The sequence below is a fragment of the Notamacropus eugenii genome, chromosome 4 (assembly GCF_028372415.1).
Source record: "Notamacropus eugenii isolate mMacEug1 chromosome 4, mMacEug1.pri_v2, whole genome shotgun sequence".
NCBI lineage: Eukaryota > Metazoa > Chordata > Mammalia > Diprotodontia > Macropodidae > Notamacropus > Notamacropus eugenii.
Window position 1 is genome coordinate 327,742,191 of NC_092875.1, and position 25,715 is coordinate 327,767,905.

Consider the following 25,715-nt stretch of genomic DNA (forward strand, 5'->3'; position numbering starts at 1 on the left):
GGTATGGCCTAATCTTACTCTACGTGAATACCTGAATAGGCCAAGGTCACCCATTGCATCCTGGGCTTTCTCTAGTCATCCATCCTGATGAATATCTGGTCACTGGATCCAGATGGCTCAGGAGGGGAAAGTGAGGCTGGTGACCTTGCACAGCTCTCCCTCACTCAAAACAAAGTCCAGTGCAAGTCAGGTCATCATTTCTCTGATGGCATGGTCCTCTTCCAAAACGAAGGATGAACACAGACACAAATGTGTGAGCTGCTATTATTACTGTTATTTAATGTGAATGCAGCTTTAATTGAGCATTTTTCTTTTTGCTTCTTCTGCCTAATGGGTTTATTCTGATAATTTCTGCCTCCTGCCCTGCAAAGCACAGAGAGAAGGCGAGCCGGGGGATTCCGACTTCCTCGACTTCCTCACGGTGGCGGTTTAGGACTGGGGCGGGGCGGATTGAAGAGGAAGTCAGAAGTTGTAGCCTGGACTCGACTTTTCACTCAGCGATCACTTAGCCCTGCTAGCTGGACCTAAGGACCTCACTGCCAAGACTCGAAAGTCATGAAAGCCTCAAAGTTCAGGGAGAACTTCTGGGTAAGGAAGCGGGAGCGGTGGGGGATGGCGTTCAGTGGGCTAGAATTAGGACAGGGAGCCGGTACACCAGGTGAGCTGGAAAAGGAGCCCGCTCCCCTGCAGTCCCAAGGGGGGAGGAATGAAAGATTCTGGGAGGGAGAACCAGCTCCTGGAATCCTGCGGGCGGCAGAGCTATGGGACCTGAACAGCGTGGGAAGAGAGTGCCTTAGAGGACCTCGGAGTTTCTGCATTCAAAGGCAGGTGGCTGGTTGGTGGTTTATTCCTACTAGCACTGGGCCAGCGAGAGAGGGCACTTTCCTGGGTTTGGCATTCTCACCTGTCCGCCCCGTCTTCAGGAACCTTCTCAAATGGTAAACGGGGCAAATCCCGATGGTCTACTGGGAAGGAAAAGGCGGGGACCTTTTGCGGGATTTCGTTGCCAACAATAAGCGTTGTTATTTGTTCTCTTTTTCCTTCCCTTTTCTATTCTCTTCGAACCTCCCACCCCCTCCCCTCTTCTCTCCCCACTTCCTCCCGTTCTGTCAGGCTAGAAGGGCTCCCTACACTCAGCGACAGGACCCTCTGAGACCCGTCGGGTCTGAAACCATCTCTCAGAAGGGTAGAGAGAGAGGAAAAAAAGTATTTTCAGCAAGGACTATATGAATATCTAGAAGAAATGAAAAAAGAGATTTTAAAAAAATAAAGTTTTGCAGTTTTCTGGAAATAATAATAGCATCTAATATTTGTAAAGAGTTTACGAAGTCTGGCCTGTCATAGCTACAAACGATACATTTTCTTTCTTCCTCCTTCCCTCTCTCTTTCCTTTCTTCTTTCCTTCATTCCCTCCTTTCCTTCCTTCCCTCTCTCCCTTCTTCCATCCTTCCCTTTCTCCCTCCCTTCTGTCCTTCCTTCCTTCCCTCCTTCCTTCCTCACTTAAGAGCTGCACTAGAAAGGACTCTGCTGCCCTGAAGTATCTGCCCTTGTAGCCTGCCATGAAACTCAACCATTAGAGTAATTTCTTTGGTTCTTAATGTTTTTTAGGCAGGAGGGGGTGTCTTCCAGAGTTCCTAATAAAATACAAACATGTCTGAGAGCTATGGCATCTTCAGCCATTACTAAGGGTACCGCAGGATTATATCACTGAATATTTTACCAGCACAGTTCTATGCCTATTCATCCAGTGATCAGGAGAGATCACCTCTAGAGGAGGAAACTTAGTAGCTTAATAGAAGGAAACAGAAGGAAAGTGGAAACAGATATTTCAAGATCTATGTATTATTATCATTAGGCTTCTATTTCACAATTCTTCAAGCTACAGAATACAAGGAGATGTAGGAAAAGTCCTCTTTGGGTCAGTGCCAATTTACAGTTTCAGCTCATCAAGGAAGCTATGCTCTTATCTGCTTTTGTTGCAGAGGGTGACTGGTAACATGCATTTTCAAATGTATCTTTCCACAAAAGTTTTCCCTATCACTGATATTTTATTTGTTATAACAAAGAATTCCAACAAACATTTGCTAAGTACTTACCATACTCAAGATACCCTCTAAAGAAAAAAGCTTTCTTCAGAAGCTGGTCAACACTGTTTGGTATTTACCATCCCCAACTGTAAAGGATAGATTAAAGGCATCTGTCAGAATTTCTATCTAGTTTTTGGCCTTTAGTTTACACTGTCTTCCCATGGGGATGGAACTGAATATGCTAGGGATGGTGACTTCTGTCTGCCCCCCAGTTAGGTCCACACCGATCAAACTTTAGAGCTCAGAGTATGGTTCCAGATATGATACCACAACTGGTTCAGGAAAGTAGGGCAAAGAGAACATGACAAGAACTTCATCTTCACCTGCTTTGGGATGGATGCATGTTTTGTAGTGGACCACTTCCTCACAATCATGTGAAATGAAAGTATTATTGTGAACATGGAATGCACATTGAAAACTGAGACTGAGAGAATCTAAAAGTGACTTACAGTTACCAAGCTATAATGTCTCATAGTTGAGCACTATGAGAAAATTCATCCCTTTTGAGAGGCAGGCTGGCATAGTGCTTAGGTCAGCATCATCTGTAAAAATAAAAGCACTGTTCTTGTCTCTAAGGTCCCTTCTAATTCTAAATCTGTGCTCATAAATTCCTTCTGGGGCAAGTTCTGCAGTTAGACAAGTGTCATTATCTCTGTATGTCTCCAACCATTTCCTTGAAGTATGTAGGGCTGATGTGTTAAAGATTAATCTTTGACTTCCCCTATTTTCTGACTTTTGCTTTAGTCCCACGGTTTCCCTAGGACTTTGGAAGCCACACCCAGAACACTGTACTAGATACTGGTCCGATTTAGTGGAAATGAATTAGTGTAAATAGAATGGCTTTGACTGAAAATGACAAGAAATAAGATCTTTGTGGAGATGAATTGTAAAGCAGGAAACATACACTCATCGAGCAAACCCAATATTATGAAATCTCAGAAAAAAACTGTTAAATGGTGTATGTATTTACTTTCTAAAAGAATTCGCTGATGAGTTCTTTTAAGTCCTCTGTGCACCTGAAAGATTTGTTTACAAATAATATGATTGATATGTTAGTTTTGAGTTACATGGCTATGACAGACACTAAGGCCCATGAAGGTTTCCAGAGTTATCCAATGTGTGGGGATATTTTGCTCCTTCTGATCCTCATCTTGCCTTGCTTCTATCTCAGTTCTTTCATCAAGATTCTTGAACCTTGTTCTCTGTAGCACCTAACATATAATATCTTCTCTGATTTTCTTCCTTTTCAAATCTCAACTGAAAATAGAATACTGTCCCCTTTCTGCACTTCTTGGGAGACTTTCCCCATGTAACACTATGGTAGCTGAGGGATATCCTTCACTCAGAGCACAAATTTAGCTTCAGCTCAAATTCTAAAAGCTACATCCTAAGATGGATTTCTCACTTCTCCAAGGACACTGTAATAAGTGAGACACAAAAAATGGGAACAAATCTCTACTAAACGTCATTTCCTTGAAAAATGGTGGACAAGAATCTTTACTAGCAAAGGTGAAAACACAAAGTAGAGGAGCAGGTGATAGACCAATAGAAACAGTAACCAACAAATATGTATTGAGCCTGTGATGGTGCTGGAAAAATTAGTAAGTATGGAGTTAGAGATGTAAATTAGAGTGGTGGTCAAATCCTAGCTCTGCCACTTACTATGGGTGACCTTGGGCAAGTTACTTAAGCACTATGGTCCTCAGTTTCCTCATCTGTAAGTGTAAGTCTGCCAGTGTGCCTCACTCTTGAAAGTACTAAGTAACATTCTCAGGAAGTGACTCAGTTTGTCTCCTACCCTCTCTCAATGCTTTCCCTTCCTCTCCTAATAAAAATAACTCATTTATATAGGGCTTTAGGATTTGCAAAGCACTTTTCACACAGTTTCTCATTTATTCTTTAAAATGAAGCATTTAAAGCAGGGAATGAATCTAGTAAATGAAAAGACCATCACTCTCTTGTGTGATATACTATCTATCCAATGGAGCTCCATTAGAATGGATGTGGGGAGGGTCTGTGTTTGTGTTCCTAGTACATGGTGGGTACCTTTCTTCTAGCTGCCTTTCACTTCTTCAACAGATACTCCTTGGCTGACTCCATGCCTTTAGCTATTGAATCTATTCCAGCCAGATCATGGATTCTTGGATGTGACTATTGTGTCTCTAATGGGTGCTGCCAAGATAGTAAGGTCTTTTCATCTCCACAGAGGCACTGTCCATGGTAGAAAGAGCCCTGGACTTGGCATAAAGCAACCAGCATTTATTTATTAAACATCTTCCATGGTGCTGGGCACTAGAGATACAAAGACAAAAATGAAACGCTTCTTTCCTCAAAGAGCTTACATTGTGTTGGGAGAAACAACATGTGCACATGTGAGTGGATACAAAATTCATACAAAGTGAATGCAGTTTTCAGGATGGGAAGAGGAAGGCAGAGGAGGGAGGGAGCATAGGAGGAGACAGTATTTGAGCTGACTTTTGGAGGAAGTGAAGGATTCTAAATAGCAGGGACAAGGAGGGAATGCCTTATGGGCATGAGTGAGGAAGAATAGGAAGGCCAACTTGGCTGGAATATAGGTGGAATGGGTGAAGAGGAGTAATATGTAATGTCCTGGAAATGTAGACTGGGATTAGGTCGTGAAAGGCTTTCAGTGCCCATCAGAGAAGTTTGTATTATCTTGGAGGGGAGAGGGACCACTGGAGCTCACTGAACAGAGCAACATGGTCAGATCAGGCCACTTTCAACTGGAAAATAAGATATACAGGCAATGGGGTATAGAAATCTATCTTGCCCTACAGGAAAATAGAAGGGACGGGGATAAGAGAAGAAGTAGAGGGTTGATAGAAGGGAGGGCAGATTGGGGGAAAGGATAATTAGAATGCATGCTGTTTTGGGGTGGGGGAGGGATGGGAAAAAATAGAACTCAATCTTGTGCAAGTAAATGCTGAAAACTAAAAATAAATTAATTTTTTAAAAAGGGATAGGCCATTTTGACACCTTCTTGGAGGGTGGATTGGAAAGAGGAGAGGTTTGGGGGAGGGGAACCAATTGGAAGACTGTTATAGTAGTCCAGATGAGATGTCATGAATTCTGTGTCTCTCTTTCCTCATATGTAAAATAGGGCTACTGATACTTCCACTATTTCACAGGATTGTTGTGAGGAAAGCATAAACCTTAAAGTGCTAAGTACCTATAAAGTGTCATTATTATATGAATTATTATTGGGTAGGTTTCTCTTTGTCACATCACCTCTATCTCAATTTCCATAGCTGTAAGATGGGGATAGTAAGAGCACCTTCATCACAAGGTTGTTGTGAAGATCAAATGAGATAATATTTATAAAGTACTTACTTAGCACAGTGCCTGGCTGTGTAGTAAGTGCTTAATAGATTCTTGTCTCCTTCCTCCTCTTTGTTTCTATCTTCCTCATTAGACTGTAAAATCTCCCCATGGTAGTGACCAGGTGCTCCATTGTCCCTATGTCTTTCTACCTCAGCTAGTGCTGATTCTGTTCTCTTTTGAGTGAGCTGCTATTTAAACAGGAGCCTATAGATAGTGTGGGTCAAGTTATGAAGTCAGTTTTGGGGAGTCCCCAGTTTCCCATTTTTTCTCCTTCTACATCCCATTGATCTTCTTCCCCTTTCTTTGGGCACACAGTGCCTTTGTATTCTCTTTCTCCACTCTTCCTTTTCTCAGGAACTGTTGCTCCCAATTAAGCAATTCATACTTAAATTTTGTAAGAAGGTCCTCTTCTAAGCCTTGATCTGGTGCCCACTATGGTAGGTCCTGTCAGACTTCTTCCCATTAAAGGAATTTCAGGCTTTATTTAGTAGGTACAAGAAGCATTTTGTGGGAAGAAGAGGGAGAATCCTTGAAATCATCGTATAAATAACTGCTGCCTCTTTAAAGTAATACTGTTCAGGTTTCACCAGGAGACTTTGGAAATAACCAAGTATTCCCAACACTGTCAAATAGGTGAACTCCAGAATGGGAAGAAAGGCACAGGGAGCAGGCAGGGAAGCTGGTTTCTACATGATGAAAAGATCTCAAGATTTTTGATTTACAGGCAGTGCCTTTCTTAATTCAGCAAGCAGCTGAATAAGCCTCCTAAAGACTTTCTCCTTGGCTTTTTTCTGGTTCTGGTTCTTCTGGCTGTAGAAAGCTCAACATCTCCTCCCTATTTGAATTCCTGTTGCTATAGCCAGTCGAATTGCTCATGCTCTCTCCTTTGACATTCTCAAATTTGAATAATCCCATGGACCCTTGGCAAAAGGTCATAAGATCAGAAACTCAGTGCTGGAAGAGACTTTAATTTTATGATCAAAATGACCTACTCTACATTTTGTAATGCTCTCTATCTGTTGTTTGGAGATGAATTCTTCCCCTCCTCATAGATCTGACAGGTAGAATGTTCCTTGCTCTTCTAATCTGAGTGCTTCATTGTCTATGGTTCCTTTTTGCAAGATATAGTTTCCTTCCTTATCTCTTTTAATTAGGTATAGTTTTGCTTTTACTTTGTCTAAGATAATGATTGCTACCCCTGCTTTTTGTTTTCAGTTTCAGCTGAAGCATAATAGATTCTACTCCAGTCCCTTACCTTTACTTTGAGTATGTCTTTCTGCTGCAGGTGTGTTTCTTGTAAGTAACATATTGTAGGATTCTGGTTTTTGATACATTCTGCTATCTTCTTCAGTTATATGGGAGAATTCATCCCATTCACATTCACAATTATGATTACTATCTGTGTGTTTTCCTCTATCCTATTCTTCCTCCTGTTTGTTTTCTCCCTCCTTTTACCTTTTCCCACTTCTCCAGTGTTTTGCTTCTGTCTACCAAGTCCCCTGATCTGCTTTCCCTTCTGTCAGTCCCCATTCCCCACCCTTTTTATTTAATCCCCTCCCCTCCTACTTCTCTGTCAGGTAAGATAGATTTCTATATTCAACTGGTTGTATATATTATTCCCTCTTTGAGCCAATACTGCTGAGAGTAAGGTTCGTGATGCCCATTGCCCACTCTCCCGTCTTCCCCTCACTGTAACAGGTCTTTCTTGCCTTTTCATGTGAGATAATTTACCCATTCCATCTCTCTTCTTTCCTCTCTCCTTGTACTCCTCTTTCTCATCCCTTAATTATTTTTGTGTCATTCCCTCAAATTCACCTTCTAACCTTACCCTCTGTCTATGTATATTTCTTCTATCTGTATTGTTAGTGATACAATTTTTAAGAGTTACAAGTATCATCCTGCCATGTAAATTGTAAACAATTTAGCTCTATTGAATCCCTTGTGTTTTCTTTCCCCTTTTTACTTGTTTATGCTTCTCTTGGATCTTGATATGGGAGGTCAAATTTTTGGTTTAGTTCAGGTCTTCTCCTTATGAAGGTTTGAAATCCTTCTATATCATTGAATGACCATTTTTTCCCTTGATGTGTGAGGCTTAGTTTTGCTGGGTAAGTGATTCTTGGTTCTAGTTCTAGCTCCTTTGACCTCCAGAATATCATGTTCCATGATCCTTTAATGTTGCAGCTGCCAAGTCCTGTGTGATCCTGATTGTGACTGCCCAATATTTGAACTGACCACTTGTATTTTTTCCTTGATCTGATAGTTCTGAAATTTGACTAAATTTGGGGGTTTTATTTTGGAATTTCTTTCCTGAGGTGACTGGTAGATTCTTTCAATGTCTGTTTTGCCCTGTGGTTCCAAGACAACAGGGCAGTTTTCCTTGGTAATTTCTTGAAAGATGCTGTCCAGGTCCTCCTTTTGATTATATCTTTCAGGTAGTCCAGTGATTCTGATATTGCCTCTCCTGGATTTGTTTTCCAGGTCAGTTGTTTTTCCCATGAGGTAGTTTTACATTTTCTTTCATTATTTTTCATTCTTTTGAATTTGTTTAATTGTTTCATGATGTCTCATAGAGTCATTTACTTCCACTTGCCCCATTCTAGCTGTTAAGGTATTGTTTTCCTCAATTAGCTTTTGTACTTTCATTTCTGTTTGACCAATTATACTCTTTAAGGAGTTGTTTTCTTTAGTGGATTTTTGTATTTCCTTTTCCATTTGGCCAATTCTCCTTTCTAAGCAGCTTTCCAAGCTGTTGACTCTTTTCTTCATAATTCTGTTGTATCACTCTCATTTTTTTCCCCAGTTTTTCTACTACCTCTCTGATATTTTTTAAGCTCCTTTTTGAGCTCTTCATGAATTTTTTCTGGACATGAGACCACTTCCCATTTTTCTTTGGAGTTTTGCCCGTAGTTGTTTTGACACTGTTGTCATTTTCTGAGTTTGTGTTTTGGTCTTCCCTGGCACCATAATAACTTTCTATAATTAGATTCTTTTTTTGTTGTTTTTTGCTTCTTTTGCCTTTTTCTTTTCTTTAAAATTTGAGCTCTGCTCCCAGAGTGGAAGTGGCACTGTCTCTGACTTCTTGTGTGAGTGACTGCAGACCTTGCTGCACTAATGTTGTCCTGAAACCCACTGGACACACTCATGTCTGGTGATGTGCTGAGGGTGGAAGAGACTTTAGAGGACATTTGCTCCTCATTTTACAGATGCAAAAATAGAGGTCCAAGAAGGTTAAGTAACCTGTCCAAGATCATACATGTAGTAAGCCTCAGAAGTGAGATCTAAACTCAGATATTCTGATTCCAAATCCTAATGAGGCTTTCATTCTTGGAAAGAATAACACCAAATTTATTTACACTTAGATGATGATGATGATGATGATGATGATGATGATGATGATGATACTCTCTCAAGTTTGCCCAGGGCATTAGGAACTTTAATACATTTTCTTATTTGGTCCTTAAGCCTATGAGATAATAAGTAGGAAAGATATTATTATTTCTCTTTAACTATTTTTTAAAAAATTATTTATTTTTAGTTTTCAACATTCACTTTCATAAGATTTTGAGTTTCAGATTTTCTCCCCTGCCCTCTCCTCCCTCATTCCTAAGATGCTGTTCAATCTGCCATAGGCTTTGCTTATGCATTCATATTAAACATATTTTCACATTAGTCATAATGTGAAGACAAATTAGAACTAAAGAAGAAACAAAACAAAACAACAAAAGAAAAGGAGAGCAAATAGTATGCTTCTATCCGCATTCAGATTCCAAAATTCTTTTTCTGGATGTGGATAGCATTTTCCATCATGAGTCTTTTGGAGTTGTCTTAGATCCTTGCATTGCTGAGAAGATCTAAGTTTATCAAAGTCAGTCATTGCACAATGTGACCATTACTGTGTATAATGTCCTCTTAGTTCTGCTTACTTCACTCAGCATCAGTTCATATAAGTCTTTACAGGTTTTTCTGAAATCTGACTGTTCCTTATTTCTTGTAGCAAAATAGTATTCCCTTACATTCATAAATCACAACTTGTTCAGCCATTCCCCAATTGATGGGCATCCCCTCAATTTCCAACTCTTTGCCACCACAAAAAAGTGCTATCTTAAGTATTTTTGTATGTGTGTCCTTTTCCTATTTTTATGATCTCTTTGAGATATAGACCTAGAAGTGATATTGCTGGGTCAAAGATTATGAACAGTTTTATAGCCCTTTGGGCATAGTTCCCAATTGCTCTCCAGAATGGTTGGATCAGTTCACAATTCCACTAACAATGTATTAAGTGCTCCAATTTTCCCACATCTTCTTCAGTATTTATCATTTTCCTGTTTTGTCATGTTAGCCAATCTGATGGGTGTGATGTGGCATCTCAGAATTGTTTTGACTTGCATTTCTCTAATCAAAAATAGTGATTTAGAGCATTTTTTCATATGACTATAGATATCTTTAATTTCTTCCTCTGAAAACTGCCTGTTCATATCCTTTGACCATTTATCAATTGGGGAATGACTTGTATTCCTATAAATTCGACTCAGTTCTCTATATATTTCAGAAATGAGACCTTTATCAGAGACACTGGTTGTAAAAATTCTTTCCCCGTTTTTGGCTTCTCTCCTAATCTTGGTTGCATTGATTGTGTGCAAATACTTTCCAGTTTAATGTAATCAAAATTATCCATTTTGCATTTCATGATGTTCTCTCTTTTTTGGTCATAAATTCTCCCATTTTCCATAAATCTGATAGATAAACTATTGTTCTCCCAGTTTGCTTATTTTCTCTTTTACTATTGAGGAAACAAGGTTTGCAGGTTAGGTGATTTCCATAATTATAGAGCTAGAAAGTAATGGGGCTGATATTAAAACTTGGGTCATCTAGCTCCTGGTTCAATGCTCTTACTCTCCTCATCTCCTTAGTTACTTATGTGATCTGATTTCCTTAGACCAGGGGTCGCCAAACTTTTTCATCATGCACCCCCCATTCCTGATGTTGTGAAAACCTGGGTGACAAGAAGAATGGTGGTGCCCTCTACAGTAACAGGGAAATATGGGAGATAGGTAGGTTTTGGTGGAAAGATAATGTAATTATAACTGTCTCCACATGACGTCATCTGTGGCTGTTCATTCTAGGAATGGGGGGTCCACCAACAAAGCTAACACTAGTACAGGCAATTTCTGCTCCCATCTCCTTCCCATCCCTTTGCCTTCATTCTTCACAGTATTCAGTCAAAGAGCAGAGACAGGATATGTTTAATCTTCAAGATTCTGCAGAAGAGAAAGAACAGAAGGCTCTCCTGAAAAAGACTCAGAGTAGAGTAGTCAGAAACTCTGAGGTGGTGAGAAATGTGAAACAAGGACCTTGGAAGTCTTGGGCAGTGGTAGTGAGTAGCAACCATGACCAGGTTGGTGTCAAGCACCAAATCTGTCCCAGACCAGGACAGCTTAGGCCCAGGAACCTTGACATCCCTTCTCTTCTGTTTCAAGATGCCATGGAAATCCTTTAATATTCAAAGTTCTAAACCTCAAAGATCCTGGGAGGGCCTAACCTGGGAGATGGAGGTTGTCTCAAGAATCATGGGGACCTAGGGCAAGATAAAGCAATGTGAACCACCTCACCCCAAAATGTAGCAAATAGAAAAGTCTGGTTCTGGCACAAAGACCCAATGCAAGAAATTAAGTTAGAAAGACAAGCATACTGAAGAGGATGCCAACTCATATAAAAATTATTATAAATCTATATTTATAATACTATATTAATTATTAATAAAATATATTAATTATTAATAATAAATCTAAAGACCCTCCCTCCCTAAGGACCATTGATTAACTATAACTATAACTGTTCAAAGGAAAAAGTGAATTATCAGCAAGGGCAAACATGGATAGATAGAAGAAATGATCCAAGAGCCTCCCCTTTCTCTCTCCCTTTAGTCTCTTCTGTAAAATCCTTATGTCCTCTTTGAAAAAAGAAAGAAAGAAATGATTCAAGAGATTAAAAAATAAAAGTTCTTGAGGAAAGAATTAAAAAGAGAATAAATAACTTAAATGAGAAAGTGGTGTGATCTTGTTGTTCTTCTCAATTTTGGCATTTTAAAAGCCTTTTCAATCCCTATTTAGCATGTGGGAGATTTGAAGTGTTAGCATTCTCATTAGACTGGTATTTCTATTTCCATTAATATTGAAAATAGATCAGTAGAGAAATCCTGACACATATGTTCTAATTCAATTTTTTTATTGTCCTGCCAGTTTCATCTTTGAATGATTTGAGAATGATGTGACCGGTTAGATCTCATACTAAGTTTTTTATAAACTTATTTTTGCTTCCATTGCTTTTTGCTGTTTTTTCATCCTCCTACATATTATTTTGTAAATGTGTTTATATTTTAAATAGTATTGTCCTTGGTTGCCACGTTTCTCCATTTGATAAGCACTGGTTATGTGGTTTTTTTCTGCTTCCTTGGGGTGACTGTCTTATCCAAGTTAAATTTTTACAGAAAATTGTAATTATTTTGTACCAAAACTCTAAATTCATTGGCATGGGGAAATTCAAATGAGGAAGCTCCCTCTACCAATTTGGATTGGCACCTAGTCTGTAACTTAGAGTCTTTTACAGTTGTCTGAGGCACTGAGAAGTTAAGTAACTTGATGAGAGCCACTCAGCCAATATGTATCAGACGCAAGACCTGACCCCAGGTATTCCTGTCTTAAATATTATCTCTCAGCTCTACTATGTTATCTTTCAGTAAACAGTAATGATCAAGGGAAATTAAAGGCAGCTAGGTGCACTGTGAACAGAGTGCTCAGTCTCAGACATGTACTAGGTGTTTGACTTTGGGCAAGTTACTTAACCTCTGTCTGCCTCATTTTTTTTTCCACTGTAAAATGGGAATTATAATTGTACCTACCTCTCAGGGCTGTTATGAAGATAAAATGAAATAATATTTGTAAAGTGCTTATCATTGCTTATTCTCTCCCCACCCCCTAACAATTTGATCTTTTTACTTCTTTTTTTTTTGGAGGAAATGTTGATGAGTTATTTGAATATGCCACCGAAATGTTGCAAATACTTGCAGTATCTTCTTCCTCTTCCTTATTCTTCTAGTTTAATGTTTACTTTGAACTTTAACTAATTAGTGCCTTGACCTCATAAATAGTTGATTCTAATATGATCCTTATATCAGTAATCAGTTATTTATATTTGAGATACAATCAATCCCATTTTGAGTGTTCTCTATGGCCAGGACCTTCCAGCTCTTTTCTGGAAGAAAGTATTTCTGATACATGATCGTGAAACCTTTGAATTGACTATAAGCCTTTGACTTTTTTGTTTTTTAAATCTAAGTCTTATTTTCCAACATATTTTTCACTTCATGCCCTGTGGCCATGTTTGTTATGAAGTAACCACACATTAGAGTATGTGGACTTGGTTTAAGGTATCTTGTCAGTTCTTTTTAGAATGTCTCTGCCTCTTTATCCTTTGCAATAGGGTTGGCATACAAATTGTTATCACCTTTATTGTGCTCTTTCTGTTTGTGCTCAGCATGAATACTGCATGACAAGGTGATCAATTGTCCCATAGATGGTGTTTCTTATTCCTTTTTGGTAAACAATTTCTCTATCAATTTCTGTATTTGCCTCTACAGTGAAGATTTGTGATCCATCCTTCCATTTAGTTCAAGTATCCCTTTGAGTTCTGATTTCACTTAAAGCAAAAATTTCACAATTGATACTGTTCAGTTCTTCCAATAACAAATTGGTTTGTTGGCTACTGGACAAAGGTCTTCCATTCTGACTACCTCCAGTTATATTTATAGATGGTCTAAAAACTATGATACTTCATGTCCACTACCCCTTTTTCTGCCACTGCCATTGTTGCTCCAAAAGTTTTTGAGGTCTATGTAGGAATGAGTCATTGTTGTTGATTTTTTATATCTTGGGTTGCCATGTCCAAATAATTTAAGCCTTGCCCTACCCCTTCCCAGTGCCACTCTATAGATGAGGTTCTCAGTACTTGGCTATTTATGAATTTGGGTAGCAGATTTTGTCTGTTATCACCAAGACACTATTTTGAAACTTCTCTAGCATGGTAGAACCTGTCAAAGTTAATACTTGAATGGCATAGCTTTCCAGAACCCAGAGTCATCTTCATTTCACAATGAGGTAGGCAGGTAGGACTTCATAAAAAAAAGCTTAGAAATAATCTAGAGAATGTATGAATTACTTTAAATTTTTCAACTTTATTTATAAATATATTTGATCTCAACATCTTAAAATTAGTATCTTAAAAATTACTGAAATATTTTGTTTTTATGTCAAATGAATTTCTTAATAGATCTCACCCAAACCCCTACACTTCAAGCCATCCCTTGCTACAATGAATTATTTAAAAAGGGATGGAGAGAGCACTTCTGAAAATTAACCAACACATCAGTTTATACATTGCTGGTATGTGAAATGTTGGATGTCTGTAGTCTTACACCTCTGCAAAGAAGAATGGGAATGTACATTTTCTCATCTTTTCCATGGAGACAAAATTACATGCTGTTCAGTTTGGGGGCTTTTCCCCTTGTTATTTCTTTTTTTTCCTCATGAATTTATTTTTTTTATTTTTAGTCCCAAATTCTCTTCCTCCCATTATTCAATCCCTATAGACACCTTGTGAGGTATGTAGTGAAGACAGTATTATTCCCATGCTCCAGATGAGGAAACTTAGACTCAGTTTGATGACAAATCTGAGTCATAGAACTAAGATTTGATCCCATACTCTGTTATACCACTCATCCCAGTGCTTTTTCATCTCTATGCCATGCTTCCTTTCAAAGCAATTAAGGAGCATACATTGTGAATATACAAGTACAATAGGATTTCAAGAAAGGATATGATCATGGGGTGATAGAGGAGTAGGTGAAAATTTTCTGATAGCCTTTCCATTTTAGGTTCTGAGAAACTCAAGGACCATCTGGATTAATAAGTGAATTCTATTCAGAGAACAACTAATTCCAATATTACATAAATTATTTGCAAAAATAGCAAAAAAAAAAAACTTACTTTATCTCTTCTATGACATTTGTATGGTTTTAATATGATATACCAGGGAGAATCAAAACTGAAAAAGAAAATTATAAACCAATATCTCTAATGAATATAGACGAAAACATTTTTAATGACATTTTCACAAAGAAGTTAAAACAGCCTATCACAGAGATTGTACACTATGACCAAACTGAGTTTAATGTCGAGAACATAGGACTGATTTAATATTAGGAAAACTATAAACTGAATGAATTAAATTAATAACAAAATTCGCAAAAATAATGATTGATTATATCAATAGGTTTAGAAAGAGCTTATAATAAAATATAATAGCAATTTGTTTTTTTAATTGAAAACGTAGGAACAAATGGACTGTTCCAATTGGTAAGATTTTTTTTAAACCAAGAATGAAAGACACTGTTGTGAAGTGTTCAAGCACTGATCTTGGAATCAGGAAAGATCTGGGTTGGAATCTCAGCTCTAACAATGATCATAACCCTAGGAGATTAAATGCAAGAATGTTTGACCTGGAGAAGAGAATCTTTTCTTTAAAGTGGGTTGAGAAGGCAGGGGTAGACAAAACCACAATAATTGTCTTCAAGCCTTTGGGGATTAGTTACATGAAAGGGGATTGGATTGTTTTACTTGACCCAGAGTGCAGAATTAGGAGCTTGGGAATTTGGTTTTGATATATGGAAAAACTTGTTAATGATTAAATTTACTTGACTAGGCTACCTCAGAAGGTGGTAAGTTCCTCTTCACTAAAAATTTTTAAGCCCCAGATGGATAGCTACATATTAAGAATATCATAGAGGAGATTCTTGTTCAGAAATGGGTCAAATTAGATGGACATAGACATTCCCTTCCAATTCTATGATTCTGTAAATGGTAATTCCCAAACTTTCCAGTTAATTTATTATACATTATACTTGCAGAAAGGTTTTATGTGACTTTTAGCTGAGTGGGTTTTTTTTAATGATTCCTTTGGGGTTTCCTAACCTGCTTAGATCATTGACCCTTAGTTGGATCAGGGAGTTATCTGTAGTCATTCCACTGTGTTCCTTCCAATGATCTTCCTTTCACTTTACTCCAATTCACAGTTTTGAAAACTCTTATGAGATTTTATTTCTTTTTCCTTCTCCTTTTGCTTCCTGGCCCAGAGGTCATCATTTCAGAAACTTTCCATTATTTGCTTCTTCTTTGTATAGACCACTCTCCTCACAATCTTAGCCTTTCTCTCCTTCACTAGCTCTGATACAATATTTTTTTTCTCACATCTGCAGTGTCCCCACTTTCTCAGCACTGTTGGCTATGACAGCATTATTCATCATCTGAATGAGGGCCGAAAGAACTGCAAGGAATTTGAAGATTTTTTAAAAGAAAGGTATGGTACCATCTCCTGTAAGAAGACACAATTGGCTTGAATCTCCCCTCAATCAATGAGAGTTTACTGAGTCCCTATTATGTTCAACACTTTGCTGAAAACTGTAGAGATTATAGAAATATTTAACTTGGTCCTTGCCTTCAAAGAGTGTATAAGCTAGAAAAACAAAACAAAAAAACCAAACTGTCTATACTAGTACTTCTACTACAATTTAGTCTATAGGAGTTGTTTCCACTTACCATCCTGTCACTCCTCCACCATTTGCAATCTGGTTTTTGACTTTATGACTCAGTGGAAGCTGCCCTCCCAGCACCTATCAATAATCTCTTAATTGTCATTTCCGATGACCTTAGCCCTCCTCATTAATCTTTGTACAGCATTTGATACTATTGACTGCCCTCTCCCCTTGGATATTCTCTTCGCTAGGTTTTTGTAACACTCCTGTTTCTTTGTTTTCCTAGGAGTCTGTCCAGTCCTTCTCAGTTTCTTTTCAAAATCACCATTTACAACATTTCCCCTAAAGTGGTATACCCTAAGGCTCTGTCCTAGGCCTTCTTTGCTACTCTTTCCAACCTTTTGCTTTGTTATCTCCCATAGGTTTAATTATCATATCTATAAAAATCCACATATTTGCTGAATCGCCATTTTTACTTTCACAACATCTCTCACATTTATCCCTTTCTGTCTATTTACACAGCACCCTAGATGAGGCCTGTACTATTGCAATAGTCTAATAATTGATAAACCTATCTTAAATCTCTTCCCACTCAAACTGTCTTCTCCATAGTGGACAAAATAATTTTCCTAATACACAAGTCTGGCTCTGTCATTCTCCTACTCAATAAACTCCAGTGACCCCTCAGTATCTCTAGAATCAAATATAATCTCCTATGCTTGCTCTAAAGTCCTTCACAATTTGATTCCAACCAACCTTTGATACCTTACTACAAATTACTCCTCTCCATTCATACTATGATCCAACTCCAGACCATAGGAATCTTCCTGTTTTTCCTCATATACAGCATGCAATCCCCTGCCTTCATGTCTTTGCACCAGCTGTCCCTCATGACCACAGTGTAGTAACTCCTCAGTCCTGTCTCTTACAACCCCTACTTTCCTTCAGAACAGCTTCAGTTCTACTTTCTCCATTAAGCCTTTCCTGTTCCCCTAACTGCTAGTCTCTTTGCCACAAAATATCACCTTATATCTATGTTAGATATGTTTTATAAATATCTACATATGTACAGATTGTATTTTTTCCTTTTATTATACAACATATACGTTTTAGCAATATGATTTAAAAATACAAATGGTGTTCACTTTAAATTTTGCGTGCTTAACACATTCCCCTCCCCCCCAGTAAATATACAGTAAGAACAAGAGCAGTCCTACTGCATTAAGATAGTACATTGAGATTTTTTTTTTAGTGGCAAGATGACACAGTTGCAAAATGTTTATTGGGGGTGGGAGGCACATTAAATTTTAAAACCATCTACCAAGTAGTTAGGTAAGAACTACACATTAGTGATGAGAATACTCCCAGAAATAAAATTGCTGATCCTTTAAGTATTAGGTATATTTAAATATTAAGTATAGAAAGTACTTATAGGCACTTAAGTTATGATCCTGATTCTCACAGGATTTTATCAATTATATAACCAGAGGACAGAGGATTTACTTTCTTGAATATGTAGTAGGTTAGCACAATGCCTCTCCTGGTGTCATGTGTATTAGTAAAACACTGTGTGCTAGATCAATCTCAGTCCTAATATGACTTTTTAGTTTTGTAAATATCCATGTACCTACTGAAAATGTATCTAGTTTGCCCTTCTATCATTGTGGAAGATCTTTGGAATAAGCCCTCATTTATTGCTCATTAACTTTTCAACATGGGCAGATGGCTGTTTGGAAAATAGCTGTGTAGTTTGTGTTCCATGATTAATTACAAGCATGGAGTAGTTTATCTTAGGTTGTCCTTTGAAACTTCATTCTAAGTGTTGCCAGCCTTATTTCCTGCTAATTCCCACACTAAAACTTTCTGTTCTGATGAAAATGATTTTCTCACAGTCCCCAAACAGGTCTTGTCCTTTTCAGCTTCTTTGTCTTTGCTCATCGTATTTCCCATTGCTTTGAATTCCCTTCCACCTAAGTACATTCTTCAAGCCTTATAGAGTCTTAAGTCTTTTGTGTAGTTTTCCAAAATCATTCTACTCCAGAGAATCATAAGATTTAGAGTGAGAAGTGTCTTAAGAACTCTGGTCCACCCTTTTAGTTAGAGAGGAAGAACTTAAGGCTTATAAGGGTTGAAGTATTGCACAACCAAACCCAATGCCACCAAGATTAGGAGGGAAGCTGAAAATGGGGAAAGAATTTTTGCAACTAGTGTCTGTGATGAAGGCCTCATTTCTAAAATAGAGAACTAAGTCAAATGTACAAGAATACAAGTCATTCCCCAATTGATAAATGATCAAAGAATATGAACAGGCAGTTTTCAGAGGAAGAAATTAAAGATATCTATAGTCATATGAAAAAATGCTCTACATCACTATTTTTGATTAGAGAAATGCAAATCAAAACAACTCTGAGATGCCACATCACACCCATCAGATTGGCTAACATGACAAAACAGGAAAGTGATAAATGTTGGAGAAAATGTGGGAGAGTTGGAACACTAATTCATTTCTAGTAGAGCTGTGAGCTGATCCAACCATTCTGGAGAGCAATTTGGAACTATGCCCAAAGGGCTACAAAAATGTGCATACACTTTGACTCAGCAATATCGCTTCTAGGACTGTATCCCCAAGAGATCATAAAAATGGGAAAGGGTCCCACATGAACAAAAATATTTATGGCAGCACTCTTTGTGGTAGCTAGAAACTGGAAATCAAGGGGATGCCCATCAATCAGGAAATTGCTGAATAAATTGAAAGTAATGGAATACTATTGTGCTATAAGAAATGATGAACAGGAAGACTTCAGAGAAGCCTGGAAAGACTTATATGATCTGATGCTGAATGAAAGGATCAGAATCAGGAGAACTCTGTACACAGCAACAACCACAGTGTGCAAGGGTTTTTTTCTGGTAGACTTAGAACTTCATTGCAATGCAAGGACTTAAAAAATTCCCAGTGGTCTTTTAAGGCAAAATGCCTTCCACATCCAGAGAAAGAACTATGGAATTCAATTGCAGAATGTAGCAGATCATTTTCTTTTGTATTACGTTTTGGTTTGTTTTATGATTTCTCCCATTCGTTTTAATTCTTCTATGCAACATGACTATGGTGAAAATGTATTTAATAGGAATGTATGTGTAGAACCTATATACAATTGTATGCCATCTTGGAGAGGGAGGGGGGAAGTAGGGGGAAAGGAGGGGGAGGGAGGGGAAAAAAATCTAAGTTATATGGTAGTAAGCATACAAATTGTTCTACCAACAAAGAACAGCTATGGAACAACCCCCCAACCTCCCTACCACATAGTTCTGGTTGCCCTTGATCTCTTTAAGTAATAATATAGCATGTATCACTTGTTGGATAAGCCTCCTCTTCTGGGTCTCTCGGATTACTGCTGGATGAAGCCACTTCTCTATTATTCTTAGACTCCAAAGCAGGGTTAAGCTTTTTTAGCAAACAGTAGCCTTAAACCTGGCACTTGTAGAACTTCCCAGGTCTGCTACTTTGACTGGGTACTGAAGCAGTGCTAACCTTTGGGTGAAAAGCAGTTCCCTTAAGCCTGGATCTCCAAAACTATTCAGGTCCACTCTCTGGGCTTTGAGGAATTTCTCCTCTTTCAACTATAGTAGACAATAAAAGGAAATATAGGCAATTCTCTGAGGGCCTTACTCTCTCTTAAACTTCATATGGCCATAGAGACAAGACAGCTTTTTCTTAGCCAGCTCTTCAGAAAAACAGATGTTTTTTGCATCAGCTCCTGCAATCAGAGATTTCATCTAATCGAATCAGCTCCCAAACTCAATTGCAGAGCCTGCATACCTCTAGTCAGCTGAGCTCAGTTCAGGTCAGTTCTTCTGTCCACTACTTATCTTCATTGCCTTCTGTAGCCTTTTCTCAGCTTCTCTTCTTCTGGCCTCTGTGACTATCTTGACTTTAACAGTGTCTTCTGTCTTTCTGGACACAAATTAGAATTTTGTCATATAGGGACCTACCCCTATCCTAAGTTGAGAAACTAAAAAAACCACAATTTGGTAAGATATGATGTGAATAGTCAACATACAGTTGTCTCATAGTGCTCAAGTAGTTTTCTGATTCCGTTTCTCAGCAATAAATTTCATTATAATGGAGGTATAACTTGTACATTTGTAAGTATATGCAAAGGACATAAATAAAAATAAATGCAAATTCATTGCTCTTTCTACCATACCATTACTGTCTTTCTCTTATGTTTTTTCCCTCTCAACATACTGTTTTTTCACCCACTGCATCCAGCAGTCTCCTAGTAAGTCCTTAGTACCAGAAGTGAAGCTGAGTCAAATATAACAACATTTTGCGCTGAGGGATATGTACAGAGGCCTGAAATCCCTAGAAACTACCTGATATTATGGGAATTTATCCAGTGGAGACTAATCTATGCTTGTAGAAAGAAGGAAACTTGGTGACTTAATATAGTTATAAGAATAAATTTCCTGGGAAATGAAATGTCTAAGTAATTAAGAGTTTGCCTGAAAATACTTTTAAACATAACTCTAGCTGAGAAAGAAAATAGCGGGCTAGCATTTATAAAGGATTTTAAAGTTCATAAAACACTTTGCAAAGCTAGGTGGCACAGTGGATAAAGTGCAGGGCTGGAGTTAGGAAGATTCATCTTCCTGAGTTCAAATATGGCCTCAGACACTTTCTAGCTGTGTGACCCTGGGCAAATCACTTAATCCCGTTTGCCTCATCTGTAAAATGGGTTGGAGAACGAAATAGAAAATCCCAAATGGGGTCATGAAGAGTTGGACATGTCAGAAATGATCGAACATCCACCATATTTTCTGATTTCTCGCTTCCCTCAAACCACCTAATACAGATCATGCGCTTAGTGAATGCTTATTATATATATTAATTGAATGCTATCTGGTTTCACCTTGGGGATCAAGGGGATAACAAATTCTGTTGCCTTTGGCTATCACAAGATGCCCCTTCAGGTTTGGTTCTTTTGTCAACATGTTCATGGCTCTGGATTGCCCATGGAGCCCTGGCCTTATTAAAGAGTAGTAGTATATATATGTATACGCACATATATATGTATATACACACACATAGAGAGAGAGTTTTTTTTCTAAAATAGAAAGGAAGTCAAATAGGGTGGGTCATAATTTTGAAAAGTTTTGGGAGAGGAAAAGGGCATTAGTTGAACTTTCTTTGGCCCTGTGTTCTCTGTGAAGAGGCTGTCATATGCTAAAGTGAAAGGTTGCAGATGAAGGGAGATGAGAACTGATTTGAAATGGTTTCTTTAGGAAATTAGATAAGGTGCCAAAGAGAATTTTAGAAGGATTGCTAAGCAGTGACAAGGACTCAGCTGGGGTTATATAGCCTAAATTTATTGTGGGTGGTATTCTTATGGACAATATGACTCATCAGCAGTTCTTAGCAATATCTTTAAAGTGCAGATGATCCTGGAGGACCATACCTTGAGTCCTTATAAGCTAATGCTCCTAATTATTGGGATAATTGGCAACCAGCTGAAGACAGGAGAGTCACATTCACTCTGTTAGGTGGTTTTGCTTCACTGTTTTCTGGGAATGTTCTTTGTAATAAGGTTTGTTTAGGCATTTGTTGGAAAGTGTCTGTTGCATCAAAAAAAAAAAAGTGCCAATAATAAGTTTTTAAAAAAAGATGATGCAGAATAGGTTCCTGGTTTGGGGTACAGATGGGGTAGATATCTAGGGGAGGGAGAAAGCAAAGAATAGGAATGAGATTAGAAGGAATTCTATGGTTATTGATAGGGAAATAAATGGGAGGCCCGCAGGAACAAACTTTTGCCTACTTAACATTGTTTTTGTTCCCCAAGTCAGCTGGTGTTAAGTGATTTGCTCAGGGTCACAGAACTGAGTTTCTGAGTTTAGATTTGAATTCAGATCCTTCTGACTCCAGGGCTATTGCCTTATCCATTCCTCCACCCAACTGCCATTACTTAATATAGTTTTTAAAAGCTTTATTGCTGCACTTTTTAATGACCTCCTGAACCACTCTCTCCCCTGAAGGAATCTTTTCTTGTTAAAAAATAAAGTACAGTGAAGCAAAACACACTAATCATATCGGAAAAAAGAGAGATGGAAGACACGTTTCATCACCAATTCTTAGAAGTCACAATTATTAAAAATTTTCCAAGGTCCAATCCTGATTTTGTGTCTTAGAATAGTCCTATATTAGAATCATAGAGTTTTAGGATTAAAGGTATATCGATTTACTCTTCTATGGTGATGAAATGGGCAGCTAGGTGGTACAGTGAATAGAGTGCTGGACATGAGGTTAGGAAGACTCATCTTCCTGAGTTCAAATCTGACCTTAGACACTTGCTAGCTGTGTGACTGTGGGCAAGTCACTTCACCTTTTTTTTTTTTTTATTATTATTTTTTTTTATTTTGTAATGTTTAACAGTCACTGCCATACAATTGTGATTTTATCCCCCCCACCTACCCCCCACTCCCCCCTCCCTCCCCACGACTGCATACAATTCTGTATAGATTCTACATATACTTTCCTATTGAGTATATTTTCACTATAGTCATGCTATGTAGTCAGACTAAGATAAATGAAAGAAATCGTATAACAAATCAGAACATGATACACAAACACATACACATACACAAACATGATCTGCTACAATATGTGAGTGACTTCCATATTTCTCTCTCTGAGTGTGGCAGGCATTTTGCCTTGAGATCCTCCATTGGGATTTTTTTTTTTTTGGTAAGAAGTTCTTGTGTTATTACAAAAATCTAAGTCTACCAGAAAAAACTCTCACACACTGTGGTTGTTGCTGTGCATAAAGTTCTCCTGGTTCTGCTCCTTTCACTCAGCATCAGGTCATATAAGTCCTTCCAGGCCTCTCTGAAGTCTTCTTGTTCATCATTTCTTATGGCACAATAGTACTCCATTACATTCATATACCATAATTTATTCAGCCATTCCCCAATTGATGGACATCCCCTCGACTTCCAGTTTTTGGCAACTACATAGAGTGGTGCTATAAATATTTTTGTACATGTGGGACCCTTTCCCATTTTTACGATCTCTTGGGGATATAGTCCTAGTAGCGATATTGCTGGGTCAAAGGGTATGCACATTTTTGTAGCCCTTTGGGCATAGTTCCAAATTGCTCTCCAGAATGGTTGGATGCGCTCGCAGCTCCACCAACAATGAATTAGTGTTCCAACTTTCCCACATCCTCTCCAGCATTTATCATTTTCTTGTTCTGTCATGTTTGCCAATCTTATAGGTGTGATGTGGTACCTCAGAGTTGTTTTGATTTGCATCTCTCTAACCAATAGTGATTTAGAGCATTTTTTCATATGATTATAGATAGCTTTAATTTCTTCCTCTGAAAATTGCCTGTTCATATCCTTTGACCATTTATCAATTGGGGAATGACTTGTATGATTGTACATTTGGATCAGTTCTCTGTATATTCTAGAAATGACGCCTTTATCCCTGAGCTTAGCTGTAAAAATTCTTTCCCAATTTACTACATCCCTCTGGATTTTGGTTGCATTGGGTTTGGTTGTGCAAAAACTTCTCAGTTTAATGTAATCAAAGTTATCCATTTTGCATTTCATAATGCATTCTATCTCTCCTTTAGTAAAGAATTCTTCCCTTCTCCATAGATCTGATAAATACACTATTCCTTGCTTCTCCAGTTTATTCATGGTATCAATCTTTATACCTAAATCATGTACCCATTTGGACTTTATTCTTGTGTACGGTGTCAGGTATGGGTCTATGCCTAATTTCCGCCACACTGTTATCCAGTTTTCCCAGCAATTTTTGTCAAACAATGAGTTCTTATCCCAGAAGCTGGGGTCCTTGGGTTTATCAAACAGAAGGTTGCTATATTCCTTGCCTACTGCATCTTGAGTGCCAAGTCTATTCCACTTGTCTACCTCTCTGTTTCTTAGCCAATACCAAGTGGTTTTGATAATTGCTGCTTTATAGTACAGTTTGAGGTCTGGTAGCGCTAGGCCACCTTCCCAAGCATTTCTTTTCATTAGTCCCTTTGATATTCTGGACCTTTTGTTTTTCCAAATGAATTTTGATATTATTTTGTCCAGCTCTAGAAAGTAATTGTCTGATAGTTTAATTGGTATGGCACTAAATAAGTATATTAATTTGGGTAGAATTGTCATTTTTATTATATTAGCCCGGCCTACCCATGAGCAACTAATGTTTTTCCACTTACTTAAATCTGACTTTATTTGTGCAAAAAGTGTCTTGTAATTGTGTTCATATAATCCCTGGGTTTGTTTTGGCAGGTAGACTCCTAAGTATTTTATACTGTCTACCCTAACTTTAAATGGGATTTCTCTTTCTATCTCTTGCTGTTGGACTTTGTTGCTAATATATAGGAATGCAGAAGATTTGTGTGGGTTTATTTTGTACCCTGCAACTTTGCCAAAGTTGTTTATTAATTCTAGTAATTTTTTACTTGAATCTCTGGGATTCTCTAGGTAAATCATCATATCATCTGCAAAGAGTGATAACTTAGTTTCTTCTTCGGCTATTTTAATTCCTTGGATATCTTTATCTTGTCTCACTTCACCTTTTTTGCCTCAGTTTTCTCATCTGTACAATGAAGTAAGAAATGGCAAATCACTTCATTATCTTTGCCAAGAAAACCCCAAGTGGGATCACAAAGAGTTAGCCTCAGCAACAACGACAGAAGTGATGAAGCACTAAGAAGAGACTGCAGAACTTCCATTTATGAAGACCTTCAAGTTCCAGAGGGTGATTAAAGCCCATCCATCTTCTGATGGAGTGATGATGGGCTCAAGATGCAGAAAAAGCCATCCATTTTCAGACCCACACAATGTGGGGACTTGTTTTGCTAGGCTATGGCTATTTGTTAAATGAGTATTCTTTTTTTCTTTTTTTCAGTTAGGAGGTTGAGAGGGAGGGAGCTAGAGATGGAGAAGCTGAAAGAAAAATGCACAAAAGAGAACAGAGGGAAGGCCAGAAAGAATCACAAACAAGCAGGACAGTTTTTGAAAATCGCATGTTGGATTTATTATTTATTTAAAGAGAAAAGCAAGTCATATATAGCAGAACAAGTGGGGTCCACAAAGGGTCTGTTAATAGAGTTCAAAGGGTCCATGAACTTGAATAAGAAAAAATTTCTACTTCTGCTTTTGCTAACTTTTGATTTCCTTTGGAAACCTTCCTATGTTTTATGCATTTAAAAACATAGTTCTGAGAAGGGGGGGCATGGGTTGTATCAGAATGCAAAATGGGTCTCTGAGACAAAACAAATTAAGAACTTTTATAATAGAGATATACCATTTCAGATATACTCTTTTTGTCTTTATGGACATTATGGAAATGCTTATTTTATTTTTTGTTTGTTAAGTCCAGAATTAAAAACAAACAAATAACCCTCCTTCCAGAAGGAAAGAGTGGACTGCCATCTGGCTTGGCTAATTTATATATCAAGAATTGACAACCTATAGTAGAAAAAAAAGTACCAAATTTGTAGTTAGATTCATAGATTCAAATCCTCACCCCTCTTGTCCTGTGTGACCTTGGGCACACAGCTTAATTTCTCTCTGACTAGTTTCCTTTAAAGTGAGAGGGATTTATTTCCTTGAGGAATATACAGTATAGTTAAGGATACAAAAAAACCCCCCACAAATTAAATATTATTAAATGATCCAGGCAATAA

The 25,715-nt window shown here is 37.9% G+C and overlaps 1 protein-coding gene across 3 annotated transcripts in view; it reads left to right on the forward strand.

Annotated features, from left to right (window-relative positions):
* The first annotated feature begins 455 nt into the window (after positions 1–455).
* Positions 456–25,715, forward strand: part of PSTPIP2 (proline-serine-threonine phosphatase interacting protein 2) — an 80,197-nt gene continuing 54,937 nt past the window's right edge. For 2 of the 3 annotated variants that reach the window (XM_072605229.1, XM_072605230.1), the window contains exons 1-2: positions 456–588; positions 15,739–15,839. In XM_072605229.1, the coding sequence (XP_072461330.1) occupies positions 556–588; positions 15,739–15,839 (134 nt within the window). In that variant the 5' untranslated portion in view covers positions 456–555. The remainder of the gene's footprint in view (positions 589–15,738; positions 15,840–25,715) is intronic. The other variant, XM_072605231.1, reaches the window with a different exon arrangement.